Source organism: Panthera tigris, chromosome A3, assembly GCF_018350195.1.
Source record: "Panthera tigris isolate Pti1 chromosome A3, P.tigris_Pti1_mat1.1, whole genome shotgun sequence".
Classification (NCBI taxonomy): Eukaryota; Metazoa; Chordata; class Mammalia; order Carnivora; family Felidae; genus Panthera; species Panthera tigris.
Window position 1 is genome coordinate 86,937,109 of NC_056662.1, and position 16,933 is coordinate 86,954,041.

General features: G+C 46.3%; 1 protein-coding gene across 10 annotated transcripts in view; it reads right to left on the bottom strand.

The window, feature by feature from the left end:
* The window catches only part of ADD2 (adducin 2), a 104,092-nt gene that overhangs the window by 8,896 nt on the left and 78,263 nt on the right, over window positions 1–16,933 (bottom strand). For all 10 annotated transcript variants that reach the window (XR_006215811.1, XM_042981669.1, XM_042981667.1 and 7 more), the window contains 6 exons: window positions 12,417–12,593; window positions 8,414–8,671; window positions 7,338–7,457; window positions 6,355–6,444; window positions 4,303–4,450; window positions 2,518–2,643 (listed from right to left, as the gene is read on the bottom strand). Coding sequence is in view for 9 of the 10 variants with exons in the window: in XM_042981669.1 (XP_042837603.1) it covers window positions 2,518–2,643; window positions 4,303–4,450; window positions 6,355–6,444; window positions 7,338–7,457; window positions 8,414–8,671; window positions 12,417–12,593 (919 nt within the window). In the remaining variant the exon portion in view is untranslated. The remainder of the gene's footprint in view (window positions 1–2,517; window positions 2,644–4,302; window positions 4,451–6,354; window positions 6,445–7,337; window positions 7,458–8,413; window positions 8,672–12,416; window positions 12,594–16,933) is intronic.

Sequence of the window (16,933 nt, forward strand, 5' to 3'; positions counted from 1 at the left end):
ACAGTCAGGAGCCAGTCAAAGAGAAGGCAATGACAGAGATGACCAGTGTGGAGGAAGAGGGTTTGCAAGAGTCTCCTTCAGGGAAGCCAATGGGGTAGGATACAGATGAGGAGGGACACCAAGGTGACTCAGCACCAGAGCATTTGAGAGCATGGTGATGCATGATGACAAATGGAGAAAAACCAGCCCTGATCCAATGGATGAGCTAAATGTGAAAGGGCACACGTAGAGGGGAGGGTCAGCCCTGTCTGCCCTGGGGAACCAGGCAAGCTATCGGGCCACCTGGCCATGTCCACCCAGCCCTGCTTCACATTGGTCACTCGAGGTAGCTACAACTCTGGCCTCGTCATGCAGAGCTGGCTCTGTCTGTGCTACAGGAAGAGTCTTCAGGGAAGACCTTGACTTTTCCAACAATTCAACCAGGATATGCCTCTCTGTGAGGGCTCAAATTTGGACCAGAGAGGGCAGGAATCATGCTACCAGTGGGAATGATGTCAGGGGTGGGTAAGCAGTTATCCCACCTGTCATACACCTCTCCTCCCGCCCTCTGTCCCCCTGAACAGCAGAGATTGCTCCAAGGAGCTCCCAGGAGCTGAAATGGAATTACTAGCCTTTGTCCCACTGCTTCCATAAGCCTCCTCTCCAGCTTGGATTTCCCTCCTGCAGTTGGTGCACATGCCCCAAGGGATGACGAAGACATGGTCATTCAGGTCAGGTGCTCTAAACATCTCCATAAGGCAGTTGGTCCCAAGGCCATTCAGGCTCTGGGCCACAACCCTAGAAGAGGTCATGAACTCCTTGGAGGGGCCATGTATTAGGAACAGGGATGCAGATGTGCTCCTGACGGCATAAGCATTCCCTCAAAGGGAGTGCCCAGGAGCCAGCCCCACTGCCCTTTCACTATGCAGGCTTGTTGCTTCTGGGTGGTATGCCCTGTGTGAGTACAAGTGTGTGTTTGTGCATGAGTGCATCCTGTGTGTGTATATCCTAGAGCGAGGCCCAGCCCATGCATAGCACATATGGAGTTGGCCTTGAATTTTGTAGCCAGGAACCTCCTGAAGGCAGAGTTGCCATAGAAAAAGATGGGAAGAAACACATTTCTTTTGAAAAAGTCCTCCCTCCCCCATTGCAAGTGTTGGAGTGAGTTAGTAAATGGCCTCTCTATACTTACTACAGAGACAAGTATTCAGAATCGGAGGAAAGTCCTTTGATGAAGGCACAAATGGGAAGAGAAAGGAAGACATTGTGGAGACAGGTTGACAACACCATGATGAGACACAATGAACACAAACAGGCAGGGGACATCTACTTGGAGCTCTGGCCACAAGCAGATGGGTTTCCTCTGGCAATGCTGGGACTGCACTCAAGGCAGCAATTCACCTCTGGAGGAAGCTCAGGGCTTAGGGGATTCTAGCAGCATCCACACATGTGGTCATTCGACCCAGGAGGGAGAAGATCTCATCAGTCCACCAAGCCCAGCTTGGCGGTACAGCCTTCCCTGGTGAGGGCTCAAGGGACCCAGGAGAGGAGTGTTCATGCCCCAGAGTGATTCCAGAAGCTCATTAAGGACACTTTTCTGATCTAGGTGGTATAGACTATAATAACATCATTATCTACCATACGTATATTATTAATCATTATCACAATTAGATCTTACATTTAAACGTTCTTATTCTTTCAAAGTATACTCTCTTCCATCGACAACTTCCCTTATAAGAACCTTTAAAAGGGAAAATATTAGTAGTCTCATTTGACAGATAAGGAAACTGAGGCCCAGAGATTATCTGATTTTCTAAAATTAGCAGTTATTATTAGTTAGTGGTTGAGTTGGGCCTAGACATTAATTGTCTAAGCTAGTATCTAATTAAGTGTTTCTCAGCCTGGGCTACACATTAGGTTTATCTGGAGAGATCTTAAAACTCCAGTGCACTCTTCTCTAACCTACCCCTAGCCCATTTTGCTGAGAACTGCTGGGAGTGCTGTGGTGGGAACCCAGGCCGATGTCAGGATTTTCAAAGTTCCCCATGTAATTCCAGTGTTGAGATTCCAAAGGTTGAGAATGACATCATCAGCCTTACCCGGGAGCTTGTTGGAAATATACAGTCTTGGGTCCCACCCTAGACCTACTGCAACAGAGTCTTCATTTTAACAAGATCCTGATGATCCCTACGCACATTAAAGTTTGAGCACTGGGCTGGTGCATCTAGAAAGACCCATCAGCCAGTCTGAGTTAGTGGTGAAAAGGCTGTGGGCCAATCATTAACTCACTCATCACTGCTCAGACAGGCACTTAAATTGTAAGCTGTGTTATCACAGGTTGTGAATGAAACAAGGTTACGTTTGGTAATCCCTATTTCAGATTCCCTAGAAATGGCAGATCAGAAAGCTTTTGGGGTAGCTTTTCAACACCTGTTTAAAGGCAGGGTCCCTGCAGTGTGCACCCCTGCCCTGCCTTTCACAGACCCCTTTCCGGGCTGTGGACATGCCTTCTCCCTCCCAGCTGCACATTGCACTCACCGTCTAAAGACTTGGAGGGAGAGACCAGGGGGCTCTTCGTCTCTGACTTTGCTGGACTCTGTGCTGGAGAAGCAGGTGCAGACCTTACAGGGGAGCCAGGCTCCTCTGCAGTGGTTTCTTTCTCTCCTGAAAATACAGGAAACCACCTCAGGTTAGGGATCAAACAGAGGAGAGGTGGGCAGAGAGAAAACATTTACAAAAATGCTTTCTTCTAGCTGGTCCTCATTTCTCCGGGCTGAAGTTAGCTCCTTCCCCCAACCTTTTTAAAATCTCTGCTACATTCTGGGGGAGGCAAATGGGAGGAGTCAGACTCCTGTCTTGTTTCCTCCACCCAAGAGCATCTGCCAGTGGAACGCTAGCCCTGATGTGGACCTCAAGGCTGCAGGCTTCCTGCCTGTGATTTGTTTACATGTAGCTTATGTATCATTTATCTAATTTTCATGTTCAACCCAAATAACCCCTAGGGATGTAAAGCACCACGTTTTCTATCTACTTTTTCAATTGTCATATTAGAATTCCAAGCAAGCTAGCAAGGGTTTTTCTAGTGTGTGCTTTGTGCCCAGGAAGATGACTGACTCTGGGTGGGGAGGGGGTTGTGGAATAAGACTCTGCCCTGAGGGAATAAAAGCCTCGCCTGGTGGGCTAAACCAGGAGCTGAATTCTTCTGTGTCTCAGACCCCAAGTGCTCTTGAAACAAAGAGAAGGGATAGCTCAAAGTGGGGAGGGGGGTTGGAGAGGGACAGAGAGGGCTTTTTAGTTGGAGAGGGGCTGGAGATGGAAGTCCGGATCAGGCTAGCTGAGAGGGGAAACTGTGCCAGGAAGGGACAAAGGCATGAGTGAGAGCCCACAGGCTATCATGAATGTGAATATTTGGGAGTCAACATGGAGAAATGAGCTTGACTGAAGATTCTGAAATAAAGAAGGAATAATAATTTTATAGATTAATAAATATCACTGTTATAATTACCTTACCATACCTAATGTTTATCTGACCTAAACCATACTTACAGGCACTGTTCTTTTTTTTTTTTTTTTAAGAAATCAGTAATGTTCTTTTTCTTTTTAAAATATTTATTGATTTTTGAGAGAGAGAGAGAGAGAGCATGAGCACAAGCAGGGGAGGGGCAGAGAGAGAGAAGGAGGGAGGGAGGGAGAGGGAGACACAGAATCCGAAGCAGGCTCCAGGCTGAGCTGTCAGCACCAAGCCTGACGCAGGGCTCATTGGGAGTGGGAAACAGAATCTGAAGCTGTCCATGCAGGGCTGGATGTGGGGCTGGACGAGGGGCTTGACGGGGGTTTCAATGGGGGGGTTGGATGGGTGGCTTGAACCCACGAGCCATGAGATCATGACTTGAGCTGAAGTCTGACACTTAACCAACTGAGCCACCCAGGTGGCCCTTAAAGGCACTGTTCTAAGCACTGTGCAAGGATTAACTCCTTTATTCCCAGGTGAGAGGCTCAGACAAGGTCGTGGCAACACTGTGTCACCATCACCATTAGGCGCTGAGCAATGAGGACCATTCTGTAATTAATAGCATTATGCTGGTTTATGGGGCAGGAAGGGCAAACTGAGGATACGAGAGAGGAGGGAGAGAAGCAAGTGAAGATTGAGAGTGAGAGCAAAGGAAGGCTAGCTGGAGCCCCGCGGGCCCTGCCAAGCAGAGGCATGGTCACAGGGGTACTGGTGGGAGTGAATGGCTGGTGGCTCTGCTGCCTCTCTGGGTGCCCCCAGCTCTCCCTCCACCCTGGAAGATCCTGAAGCACTAGGGAGCCAGGGTTATTTACCGTCAAGTTCTAGTTTCTTCCTCTCCACCTCCTTCTTGTACTCCTCCAGCTCCTGGTCAGTGAGTTGGCTGAAGGGGTTGGGCACAGTCTCCTCTGAGTCGTCTTTGGTATCCGCATCGCCCTTGGACATCAGCTGGCTCTCTGTAGACTGAAAGTTAACCACAGAGTGTGTGTTGCTCTCTGAATGCCGTGGTTGGGGCCCAGGCCCGAGCTTCCTTTCAGACTCATGTGGCTGCCAGCGGTCTTGCTAGGGGCAGCGTGGCATGCAGCTCCTTGGAAACAGCTCGGGGCCTCTGGGTAGGGGTTGTTCATTCCTCCCCATGGCTACCTCACCCCCAAACCTGGGTTCTTTGCAACTACCTGGGTAAATGCAGGGAGTCCACCCTCTGCCCTAGAAATAAAATCAAAGGATGCTCCCAAGCAGAAGGAAGACACACGTTTATTGCAATCCCTCCTGTGGATGCTTGCAAGCCATCACTATGCAAATACAGTTGGCAGCCCAAAGTCAGTTAGCCAAAAGCCGGCAAGCAAAGCGTTGGCTCAAGCCAGCTTCATGCCAGCCATTCCCCACTACACCCTCCTCCCACCCCCTGACAGCAGCACAAGCCACAGCACACAGCAGTAAGTCAAATGCAAAACACACAATGGCTTCAGCGTTCTCAGTCCAAACAGTTAGTCCTGTTTTGCACACAGTCATAAATTACAAGGAGGCCAAGGTCCTGAATCTCAGATCTTCAACCTGCCTGTACTGCAGGTCCCTGGGGGACAGTGGCAACAATTCCTGGGGGGCTCATTGGCTGGAACTTGTGTGAGCTTCAGGAATCCTTTGACCTCTCTAGCCCATGACAAGGTCTAAAATTCAGACCCCATAGCCCTTTCTCCTAATTTGCCATCTTCATTGTGACCTTTGAGAATGCAGTGCTTGGAAGCTGAGGAGGAGTCAAAGAGTGTGAAACTTGGGAGGTGAGCCCACAACAGCTGGGCCACACCACACACTCCAGGCCACCTTCCCTGGCCTACCAGGTCCTCTGACAATGGGCCTTGGGCATCTTCCAAAAGAGAAGCAGCATTGGCTTATCTTAAGGAATCACAGAGTTCAAGAGAGAATCCAAGACCAGGATCCCCAAAAAAGAGGGATTCCAAGAACATGGTGTAAATGGCAGAGTTTTTAACAGTTTTGCTCACTGTACCGAACTATCACCACCACCACGCCAGTATCATGGGGTGTTTCTATCCTTGCTCCTGTGGCACATTGGGTGTTCCTCATCCTGGCTAGTGGAGGTGGGTGACCGTGCTGTTGCAATGACATAACCTTCACGCCTCCTGGCATGGGCACCCACCTTGTGGGCTGCAGCCTGATCTAAACTATCTCAATTTACTCTGCAGAGGGGAACAGTTCCTGTATTTTCCCCCTTCTTACCACTAAGGAATATGCCATGCCCACTGCTACCTTGCAATGAGTAACAATGATTTTCAACACAAGCCAGAATTATGATCTTCACCCTTTTTGCTAAGCACTAGTAAAACACTGTCCTATCTCAGGCATGGAAACTTTATACTTTCTAACTCTATGTGGGTTTGTGTGGGCAACTAACTGCCCCTAACTGAGCACCAGTCCTTATATACATGCCTTCCCTCTGTGAGCACATGAGCATCTTCCCAGCGCTATGGCCTGATGATGCCATATCCACGCACAGAGGCCAGAAACGCTCAGGGCAGGCGGGCCTGGAGCAGCTGGGAGTCACCAGCCACCCTCCTGTGATGCCCACTTGCAGGATACCAATACAGGGCAGAGTGGAGTTCCATGGGTAAGGCATGGAAGTTAGCATCCCTTCTGGGGCAGGCCAGGCTCCCCTGCCCAGTACCCAGAGAGAGCAATTAGACACTGTCCCTGGTCCTCACAGCATCCGTCTTGTAGCAAGAGCACCAGCGCCCCGAATCATGGGGGACGGTGGGCATGAGGACTCAGGGGTCCTGCTGCCCAGCCCCAGGCACTGAAGACCCAGAAGGCAAACACGTTTCCCCTCCAGACAGGGGCAGCCTCTGCTGTACCGGGCTTCGACTCTTCTCAGCGATGACGCTCGCCAGGAGCTGGGATTGAGGCCCCGCCGACTTCACATCTTGTCGGTTTTGTTCTCGAATCTGTGTGGCAAGGGAAGGGGAGAGTGAGCTTGCTGTTCAGTGTCACAGTGTGGAGTTTGGGAGGGAGCATTTGGAAGGCATACTGGTGTCCAGCGTGTTCCGTGACTAGGGTCTACAAAGGTCCTTCCAGTGGGGTGGGGGCCTGTCTCCTCTAACACAGTGTGTGCCTTGAAGAGACAGTCTCCATGTCTGCTTCAGGGTGAATGAGTAGTTTATGTAAAATACCAGATTCTCATGCACTCTGAGGAGGTCATTTTTAAGAGGTGAACAAGGCATAGTAGCTCCTTGAAGGAGGTCCTCATGTTTTATCGAAGCCCCTGAGAAATTTCTTTAATATAACAGATTCCCGGGGCCACCCCACAACCACTGAATCTGAATCTGTCTGTGGGGAAGAACAGGGGATTGGCCGTGGAATCTGCATTTTAAACAAGCACTGCAGAGGGTCCTTGAACCACACATTAAATCACCATTCTGTGATTTTACCTTTTGGGGGTGGTCTACTACAACTTAGTTCTTAAAGTAACATGAGAAATATGAGTGAGTGAACTATAAAGCAAAGGTCGAGAAATAAACAGAAAAGATTTTGAAATTTTAAAAATGAGCCAAAAGAAAAGTAGCATAAAATTCATAAAAACTCAATTTGTGGGCAGGTTTCTTAGACATATCTAATGTCTCAAGCAAGTATCTGTGTCTGAGGGTTATTTAGGACCACATAAGTACAGGAGTGAGCACAGCGCTAGAGTATGGCCAATGAATAGTAGCTTCTTCCCCACAAGAGGCATCTGGGGTGTTAAGACAGGTGCACCCTGGGAACTCATCTCACGTTTGTGAGACCTGAGACTGCTCCCTGCTTGTGGGAGAAGCGATGGCAAGGCAAGCAGCTCCCACCTTACCTTGTTCCGCATGTCCAGCACTTCTTGGGGGTCGGTATAGAGAGGCACAAATTGGTTTGGGTTTTCGATCCGTATTGGCATGCCACTGCTGGATTTCTCCACTTCATCAGCCTTCATCCACTGAACACATACAAGGCCAGGTGGGTAAGGCAAAGGAATAAAGTCACCATGTCCTCCCCCATGGCCCACCCCCTGAGATCTGGGCCATGTGGCCTACACAGAAGGTCAGCAGGCCTACATAAAGATGTTCTCTCTTCTTGGGTCTCTTTCATGTCTGTCTGTTTCCCAGAAGAGACATGGGTAACAAACGACCCAGCTGTCAAAGAAGGTCCCTCAGGTCAACAGTCAGTCATAAAGAGCACTGGAGACTAGGGCTCAGAACCTTGACAACCAGCTTTGAGAAACAGGTAGCCACTTGAGCTTCAGTATCAAAGGACTTAATGATTTTTTAATTTGCAGGGCTTCATTTTTTTTTTTTTATGAAGAGCTATTCTATTTGGCTGCTAGTTAACTTTAATGTTAATGAAAAATCAAATTAAGAGTGGATGTGTATGTATGTGTATGTGAGAGAGAGAGAGAGAGAGAGAGAGAGAGAGAGAGAGAGAGAGAGAGAGAGAAAGGAAGGAAGGGGGAGAGAGAAAGAGAAAGAGAGGAGGACAGAGAGAGAAGAGGGGTGGGGAAGAAGACTACGTAATAGAAATTAATATCCCACCTGCCTCCTGGGTTTATATCGGATGTACAGTCCAAATGTTGGATGGCCATGAACTTTGCAGAAGCCCCCTCTGCATGGGGGAGCAAGAAGCAAAAACCAATTGTTCCTAGGTTGTGTGCTGTTGAGAGTGAGGTCCAGCTGTGCCCTGGAGAAATCTGCTCCTCAGGCCCCAAAATCTCAATGCAGAGGTGCAACAAGGTGGCCAGAGATTTTTGTGGGCATGAGCAGCTGCTCCCAGATGCCCAATAGGAAGCCCTAAAGGGAAACTGTAATAACCCAGACCTGGGGATATTTGTTCTGTTCCCCCTTTAAAGCTGTCTAGCCCACAGAGGTAGCCAGGCACCCTCCCTCCTGATCTCCTTACTGTGGTCTTGGGCCGGGGGCTGCCCATGCTCCTCTGGACCTCGTCAGCCACGTTGACCCGTAGGTAGGTATTGGGCGTGTTGAGCCAACGGGTCTTCTCCTTCTGCTGTTTTTGGGCATGCTGCCGCAAGGCAGGCATTGGGACCCCGTCCTCCTCAAACACGAAGGCTGTGACGGTGGCTGGAATCTCCACCTCACTTTTGTGTTTGGTTTTCTCTTGAACAAAGGGATAGCGGTATGTGTAGCCTGTTCTGTAACCCTAAACAAGACAGAAATAGAAAGAATCACTTACTGTGGGGAAAATGGCCTCCACGCACATATCCCACACACACTTGTCCCTTCTCTCTAAGGGATTCTGTTTAAACCAAAATCTCCGTAACACAACATAGGCCTTGCTGTTCCTTTTTTGTGTTTCAGAATTGCTCCCTCATCCTGATCCCCCAACATCTTCCTCCCTTCACCCCAACAAGCCCTCTGATTAGAGCTGAGAAAATCCCTAGAATCCCAGACAGGGCTCCTTACTCTAATAGTGCCTCAATTTTTCATCTACCCCAGTGGTTCTCAACCCTGGCCACACTTCGGGATCACTTGGGAGCTTTAAAAATGCTGGTGCCTGGGCCCCTCAGAGCTGCTGATTTCCACGGACAGTGGTGCAGTCTGGGATGCAGGATTTCTGAAACCCTCCCAGATGATTCTAAAGTCAACCTATATTTTCTCGACTCCAAGGCTTCTTAACTATTTCCTTCTTAGAACCCTGAAATCGGACTCAAAAACATCCCTGCTTCTAAGCAAGACCATATCCCAAGGTGGAAATAAGTGATGATTGGTTGAGAACATTCAGTCATCTTGCTTGGCAGCTTCTGAAGCAATAATTTCTTGACTTTGCCTACCTTCTTCCTTTATTTTTTTAAATTAAAGAGGCATTAAGATATTTTTATGATTGTAAAGGAAATATAGACCTATCTAGAAAAATCAGGCAATATGGAAAAACATAAAGAAAAATGGGGGGGGATGTCTTGGGGGCTCAGTCGGTTAAAAATCTGACTCTTGATTTCAACTCAGGTCATGATTTCCTGGTTCATGAGCTCGAGCCCTGCATCAGGCTCTGAGCGGACAGTGTGGAACCTGCTTGGGACTCTCTCTCCCTCTTTGTCTCTGCCCCTCCCCTGCTCTCTCTCTCTCTCAAAATAAATAAACATTAAAAAAAGAAAGAAAAAAGTGGGTTTTATATAAAAATCTCATCCCCAGAGAAAACTAATAAAAATCTTTGTGGCCATCTCTGTAAACACACACACACACACACACACACACACACACACACACAAATACACATATGTATGTAAGTATATACATAATATATAACTATAGGATACATACAGTAATTATATATAACATATATAAAATAGTATATAAATGGGACCATACTGCATAAACAGATTTATAAGCTGCTTTTCTAGCTTATCAATGTGTTTTTGGAGATTTTTTTTCATGTTATTGAACCTATAAACACACAGAAACCTTTTTTTTTTTAATTTTTTTTTTAACGTTTATTTATTTTTGAGACAGAGAGAGACAGAGCATGAACAGGGGAGGGTCAGAGAGAGAGGGAGACACAGAATCTGAAACAAGCTCCAGGCTCTGAGCCATCAGCACAGAGCCCGACGCGGGGCTGGAACTCACGGACCATGAGATCATGACCTGAGCCGAAGGCGGACGCTCAACCAACTGAGCCACCCAGGTGCCCCAGAAACCTTTTTTTTTAATATGAAATTTGTTGTCAAATTGGTTTCCATACAACACCCAGTGGTCATCCCAACAGGTGCCCTCCTCAATGCCCATCACCCACTTTCCCCTCCCTCTCACCCCCCATCAACCTTCAGTTTATTCTCAGTTTTTAAGAGTCTCTTATGCTTTGGCTCCCTTCCTAACTTTTTTTTTCCTTCGCCTCCCCCATGATCTTAAGTTTCTCAGGATCCACATAAGAGTGAAAACATATGGTATCTGTCTTTCTCTGCCTGACTTATTTCACTTAGCATAACACTCTCCAGTTCCATCCACATTGCTACAAAGGGCCATATTTCATTCTTTCTCATTGCCACATAGTACTCCATTGTGTATATAAACCACAATTTCTTTATCTATTTGTCAGTTGATGGATATTTAGGCTCTTTCCACAATTTGGCTATTGTTGAAAGTGCTGCTATAAACATTGGGGTACAAGTGCTTCTGTGCATCAGCACTCCCACACAGAAACCTTTAAACAGCTACAGAATATGCCAATGAATGAATATACCATAATTTATCTAACCAATAGTGGTAGATACTTTGTCATTTTCAAAATATTATAAACAACCCTGAAATAAGTATCTTTATACATTTAACCATACTATCTATAAAAAATAGTAATTTTGGGGGCAGCTGGGTGACTCAGTTGGTTAAGCGTACAACTTTGGCTCGGGTCATGATCTCACAGTTTGGGGGTTCGAGCCCCATGGAGCCTATTTCAGATTCTGTGTCTCTCTCTCTCTGCCCCTCCACCTCTTGTACTGTTTCTCTTTCTCTCAAAAATAAACATTAAAAAATTTTTTTAATAGTAAATTTGTTTCCTTTTCAATATTTTATTTTTATGCCTCCCATTTTAGATTGAGGTCCAATATTATTCTAGAATAATATTAAAAGTGCTGACAGCAAGAGTCATTGTTTTGTTTCAAAATTTAATGGAAATGCTTTTACTTCTACTTCTAGTGTTTTACCATGATTTATTTTATCATGTTAAATGTCCTCCTGTCTTAACAGCTATATTTATAAGTCGATATATTTTTATCAAATAACTTCTGATACTAAAATGACCAAAAGGTTTTTATCCTTTGACTCATTAATATCATAAAATACATTTAAAAGATTTATAATATTAAACCATCCTTGAATACTAGGAATGAGCCTTCACTTGGTTATTAGGTATTATTATTCAATGTTATGCCAGATACTATCTGCTAGTGTTCAGAAAGCATTTTTCATCAACTCAAAGACTGGTCTGAATGTATTATGATCATTATGGTTTTGTGTCCTGTTTTCATCCTCTGAAACAGTGTAAGATGGCACAAGAATTGTCTGTTTCTTAAAGATTTGAAAGAATTCCTGTATGAAACTTTCTGGCTCTGGTGCTTTACTTAGGCATGGATTACTCGGCACACGAATGTTAATGGGAATTATATTTTCGTGTGGATTGTATTTTTCATCATTATAACGTGGTCCTCATGGTCAGTCTCATAATAATGTGGAGATGGTTTGGAGGGACTGGAGGCAAGGGGAAAAAGATTAATTATCACAATGACCTGGACACAATAAAGAGGGTCCAAGGTAGTAGCAATGAGGAGGGGAACATGAATTAGATATAGAAACGGTCTAAGGATAGGTTTCATCCTTCACTTCTCTGAGCAATCAATGTTATAGTCTCTTCCTGCAACCAGTACCTCATGGTGCATGCTTTCCTCTTGTTCTCCAATTGTCCCCTGTTTATAGGTCGTATCATCAACTAAACTATTAGCCCCTAGAAGGAAGAACGTCTTAACATTCTTTTGTATCCTTTCAAGCCCATTCCTGGACACATACCAGTTAACTCCTTGCAGGATTGATTCGTTCAATCATTATGACAGCATGTTGTTAGAATACTGCTCACCAGAATAAGGAAATTAGTATATTACGTGTTTTCTACATTAAAATCATGAGATAAGAAAGGCAGAACTAACCACAAAGGAGTGAACTGAGCCACAATATAAGATGGCATCCACAGCCCTTAGAAGGGGTGGCAAAGGCCATCATTTAAGAAGACTCAACTACTATTAGAATGACCACAAATTCTGAGTCAGGTGCCAATCAATGAGGCCTTCACAACTTAACCCTGATGCTGGCAGTTCTCACGCCCACCTTATTGTCCCACTGACTGGTTACAGGGGGCTGAGGCTCAAGAGACTGGCCTGAAAGGACAATGGCACAAGACTCACCAGGTTGTCCAGCATCCTCATGAGGGCCTCAAACTCGTGCTCCCCCAGCCGGCTCTTCTGCATGGGTCCGAAGGTGCTCCCTGCCCACTGCACAGAGCCTACTTCGTGGGGTCGGTGCTTCTCCTGCTCCAGGAGGATGAGGTTCTCCACTCCCCCAGCGCTGGACAGGGCAGACACCTGCGGCAAAGAGCAGAGAGACCTCAGTTTGTGTGTGTGTGTGTGTGTGTGTGTGTGTGTGTGTGTGTGTACACATGTCTAGAAATGTGAGCTGCATGTGACTTTTTCCTCCCAGAGGAAACTTACTGGGCATGCACCCATTTCCAGGAACAGAGGTATTAGCAATTTCTTCTTAGTGTTAGTTCTTAGAGACTACAGAGGAGGAGGAAATCACACAAATGTTAAACCTTAAGAATAAAGCCATATGGAGGACTCAAAAGTTACCTGGGATACAGACCAACCTCAAATTGTGATTATTTTGCAGGTGGGGTCATACAGTAAGATCAGAAAGGGCTCCAAAGGGGCTTCAATTCTTGTCTGTAATATTTTATTTCTTAAAGAGGAAAAAATCAAGTAAAAAGGCTTTTACTTTTTAAATCTGAGTGGTGAATAGTGGGTGTATATTCTATTATTCTTCTGCACCTTTCTCTTTCTCTCTTCAAAATCTCTCCCTCTGTTGTTTTTTTGTTTTGTTTTTGTTTTTTTAGAAAAAAAGTCACTCGAAAGAAAATAGGCTAGCTTCTCAGGCAATAAAAAACATCAGAGTAGCCTGATGGCCTGAATTAACAGGTCTAAAGGAAGAATTCATCTTCAACAGTGGTATTAGTTGGTCAAGGAAACCCAGAAAAAGGAGATACATGATGTGCTGGTAGTACACAGCCGGGCGCTGTGCAGGAGTCAGGCAGCTTCACCAATGGACTTGGAGTATATGTCCCATCATGTCTCCATGGAAAGGGGCTATATAACAAGTGGTTGCAGGCAGTGGACTCTGGGTATTAGGGCAAGAGGTGTGTGTATACAGCAGGCGATTTTAATGATCCTAAAAAACATTTCCTAATCTAACTAATCTCCTTATTTCCTAATTCTATATTCATCTAATGGTACATTCTATTTATTCCGTGAATCTGCCGCTCTGACATAATTGGTTATGATTTGGCTTCCAGGGTAAGTCCACCAACAGGGAGAGATGGTGGTTTCTGAGTATTATAGGTAGTGAGCCAAGTGTTTTGTGCTGCAAATCTGATTGATATTTGATATCTCTTGTAAGCCTACTTATTCTAGGAGAATGCTCCGATTACATAAACATTCGGTGTTCCAGTTTTTACTGAAAATAAAAGTGTACAATTTAGCTTGCTGGCAAACATAAGCCTATGAAACCATGAGGCTCTGGGATACACCCAGAGTGTGTTAAATTCACCAATGTAACAAATGGCTCCCACGAGATGTCCTAGAGGTCAGCCAGGCCACCCCTGCAAGGTGATCCCTGTCACCCTGTGAAGTGGAGGGAGCAAGAACACTCATTTTCCATTCCCTCTTCATCCAAGACATGTGTTCAGTGGAAGCCTCCATTTTTATCTTACAAAGATGACTCCATATCCTGGCAAAAACAGAGACTTCAGTAGGCATTTACTCCCCTCTCCCACCAAAACTAAATGTCCCTGTCCAATATCCCTGGAAGATGCTCAGATCCGTGCCTACTGAGGTAGCCTACTATACTGTTGTCCAAATGTGAGAAGGGTTACAGTGAGTTCATACAGATTGCATTGAGTTCAAACCTCCCTCTTTGTTACGTGCATTCACTAGTTCCAGTTCTGCCCTCTGTTGCTGTATTTTCTAATGCTGAAGTCCCTCACACCTACACTGGGGCCGCATCGTGGGAATGCACTCTCAATGGCCATGAATTCCAACTGGTAGATCAATTACCTAGTTCATCATGGGTCCCTATCTAGCCAAGGCAGGGCTTTAGCCCTGGGACCGTGAAACCCTGACTTGGAGTGCAGACTGTCAGTTGATGTTTCCCTGGCTGACTTGGAGTGAAACCCTGACTATCAGCTGATCTTTCCCACTGACCCTCATTGCCCCAAGAGGCAATGCAATGTAGTGTTTAAGGACATGGACTTGGGACATAGGCTGCCTGGGTTTGAATCCTGGCTCTGCTACTCACTCACTGTGTGACTTGCAGCAGTTATTTACCCTTTCTGTGCCTCAGTTTTCTCATCTGTAAAATGAAAATAGTAGGATCTACCTCATGAGTATTATGTAAGGCAATATTTGTGAAGTACCTAGAATAGCACCTGGTACATAGAGAGTGCCACATAAATGTTTATGATAAATAAATTCTGAGGTTTTACTATGAAAGAAACAATATGCCCTGGGGACTAGTCGTTATGGAGGAGGAAAGAATTGCCCACATCCTTACAAGAGCTGACTCCTTCCACCTCCCTTCCCTGCCCCCCATTAGTTTCCATGGTGATGGGTAGCAGATGGGGAAGAATTGCCTGAGCTTCTTCCCATCTGCCTGTAAGCAGAGCAGGGAGCTGCCTCTCTCAGCTGGGGATGACCCAGATTCCTAGAACCCCAAACTGATGGAGAGCAATGAGAACACTCTCCCCAAGGTGAATGGACTAGGCTTTTAGCCTTGAACCACTAAAATGACCACAGCCACATTTGCTTGTTTGCCAAGGTCACTGGGGGAGAAAAGCAGGCCCACAATGGAAATAGAACCTCAGTCCTGGCTGTTCAACTAGAAATGACCTTGGCCAGGGGCTGCAATCCCAACAGCATCTGTCAGCCCCTGGGATCGTTCATGCTTTAAACCATCCACACTTCTGGTCTAATCTTGCCTGTTTTGCTTCTATACCTTCCAGCTTCCTCTCTCTCTCTAGAAGCTTCCCTGTTCTACAAGCTGGGGAAAAAAGCCACTGGAGCTTTTCTGGGGGTTATTTGGCTCCATTGCCTGATGCACTTTAACAAGGTCACATCGAGTCAGTCCTGACTGAAAAGAAAGTGACAGCAGGCAGGGCCAAGAGAAGCAGCTGGGGCTGTTGGGGCCAGTGGCTGACAGCTCTGCGCTTTCATCCCCTCAGCTGCTAGACAGCCATCCTGCCTTTGGTTAAACTGCACAGAGGCCATTTCTTAGTGTGGAGCAGTCTTCACCATGTGGGGGGATACATGGGCATCTCTCTCCATTCATTTTAGGTCCATGCTGTCTTTGCAAAGTGATAAGAGCTATTTTCTCATGGAAGCCTCTTCTTCAGCAGGAAGGTGGGGAACTTGTAAGAGCTCAGATATGGGGGGAAACAAAGTGGGCATATCAGAGGCTCTGCCAGGTTCTAATGTCAGTCATGGGACAGAGCTCAGGGCCAGCATCTCTGGTTGGGGTAGGGAGGCCACCGCATCTGAAAGGTACTGCCTTGATCCTGGTTCTACCTTCACCTTCTCCGGTTCTGACCACTGCTGTTTGGGGGGTGGGGAGACTTCTTCTAACACCTATTCATCATTGTCTAATAACTGTCCTCTCAACTTAGGCCTTTAAAGACCTTTGAGAAAGGTGCCACTTGTAGTCTCCACCTGGGATGCTTCTAGGATTGTCTCATTCTTCTGCCCACCCCTCAACTCCCAAGACAAAGGCAGGCCTTCTGTCTGTGGCACTGCTCTGCCTAGACAGGCCAGAAGAGAGCAGACAGGAGACCAAAGGACCTTGCAAGGAGCTGACTCATCCTGGAGCAGTTAGCCTTCCCGTGTGTCAACCGAGTCCTAAAAATACCATCAGCAACACCTCTCCTTGTCTGAAAGGCCCCATCCTCACAAGGACTCCACAGGCCCCATGTCTCCAGGTGAGGAAACATAGGCTATGGAAAGCAAGTCCCCGACCCAAAGGCACACATCCCAGAGCTGGGAAGGATGAAGTCCATTCAGCTTGCAAGGCCACCTTCCTCACCCCTGACAGCTTGCCACACTGAAAGGAGCCTGTGTTTGGGCTATCCAACATTATTTTGTTAACTGGCAGAACTATAGGGTTTGTGCTTTCCTATTGCTTCTCCACCAATTCCTCTAGGGGGCCCATGATCACTGACACTCCCCACCCACCCTCTATCCCATCGCTTACTAGTTAGGGGAACTTTGTGATGGGCTCCCCGGACATTACTTTGGGGATTCCCTGGTGTTCAGGCTTGCCATGTCAAACTTCACCCTGGCCTGCTCTCCACTTCTCTTTCTGGGCTGGACCATGTTAATAGTATTTGCAAACTATACCCTCCAGGCAAAAAAAAAAAAAAAAAAAAAAAAAAAAAAGACCTACCAAATATGTCTATTTGGCATAGCTAGATGTAACAGTTATACCCCAGGTAGGACCTGAGCATGGTAAGAACTTTTATATGCCCTATTATGGTTTCTACCACCGTCCAATTGATGGGCCTACAAAAGTTCCCTGCCCTGAGCACTGACCCTCAAGAGGTAGGCAATGGTTGTTAGATAACAGTGATAAATATTTTAAAGATGCAAAACTGATTCTAATTGTG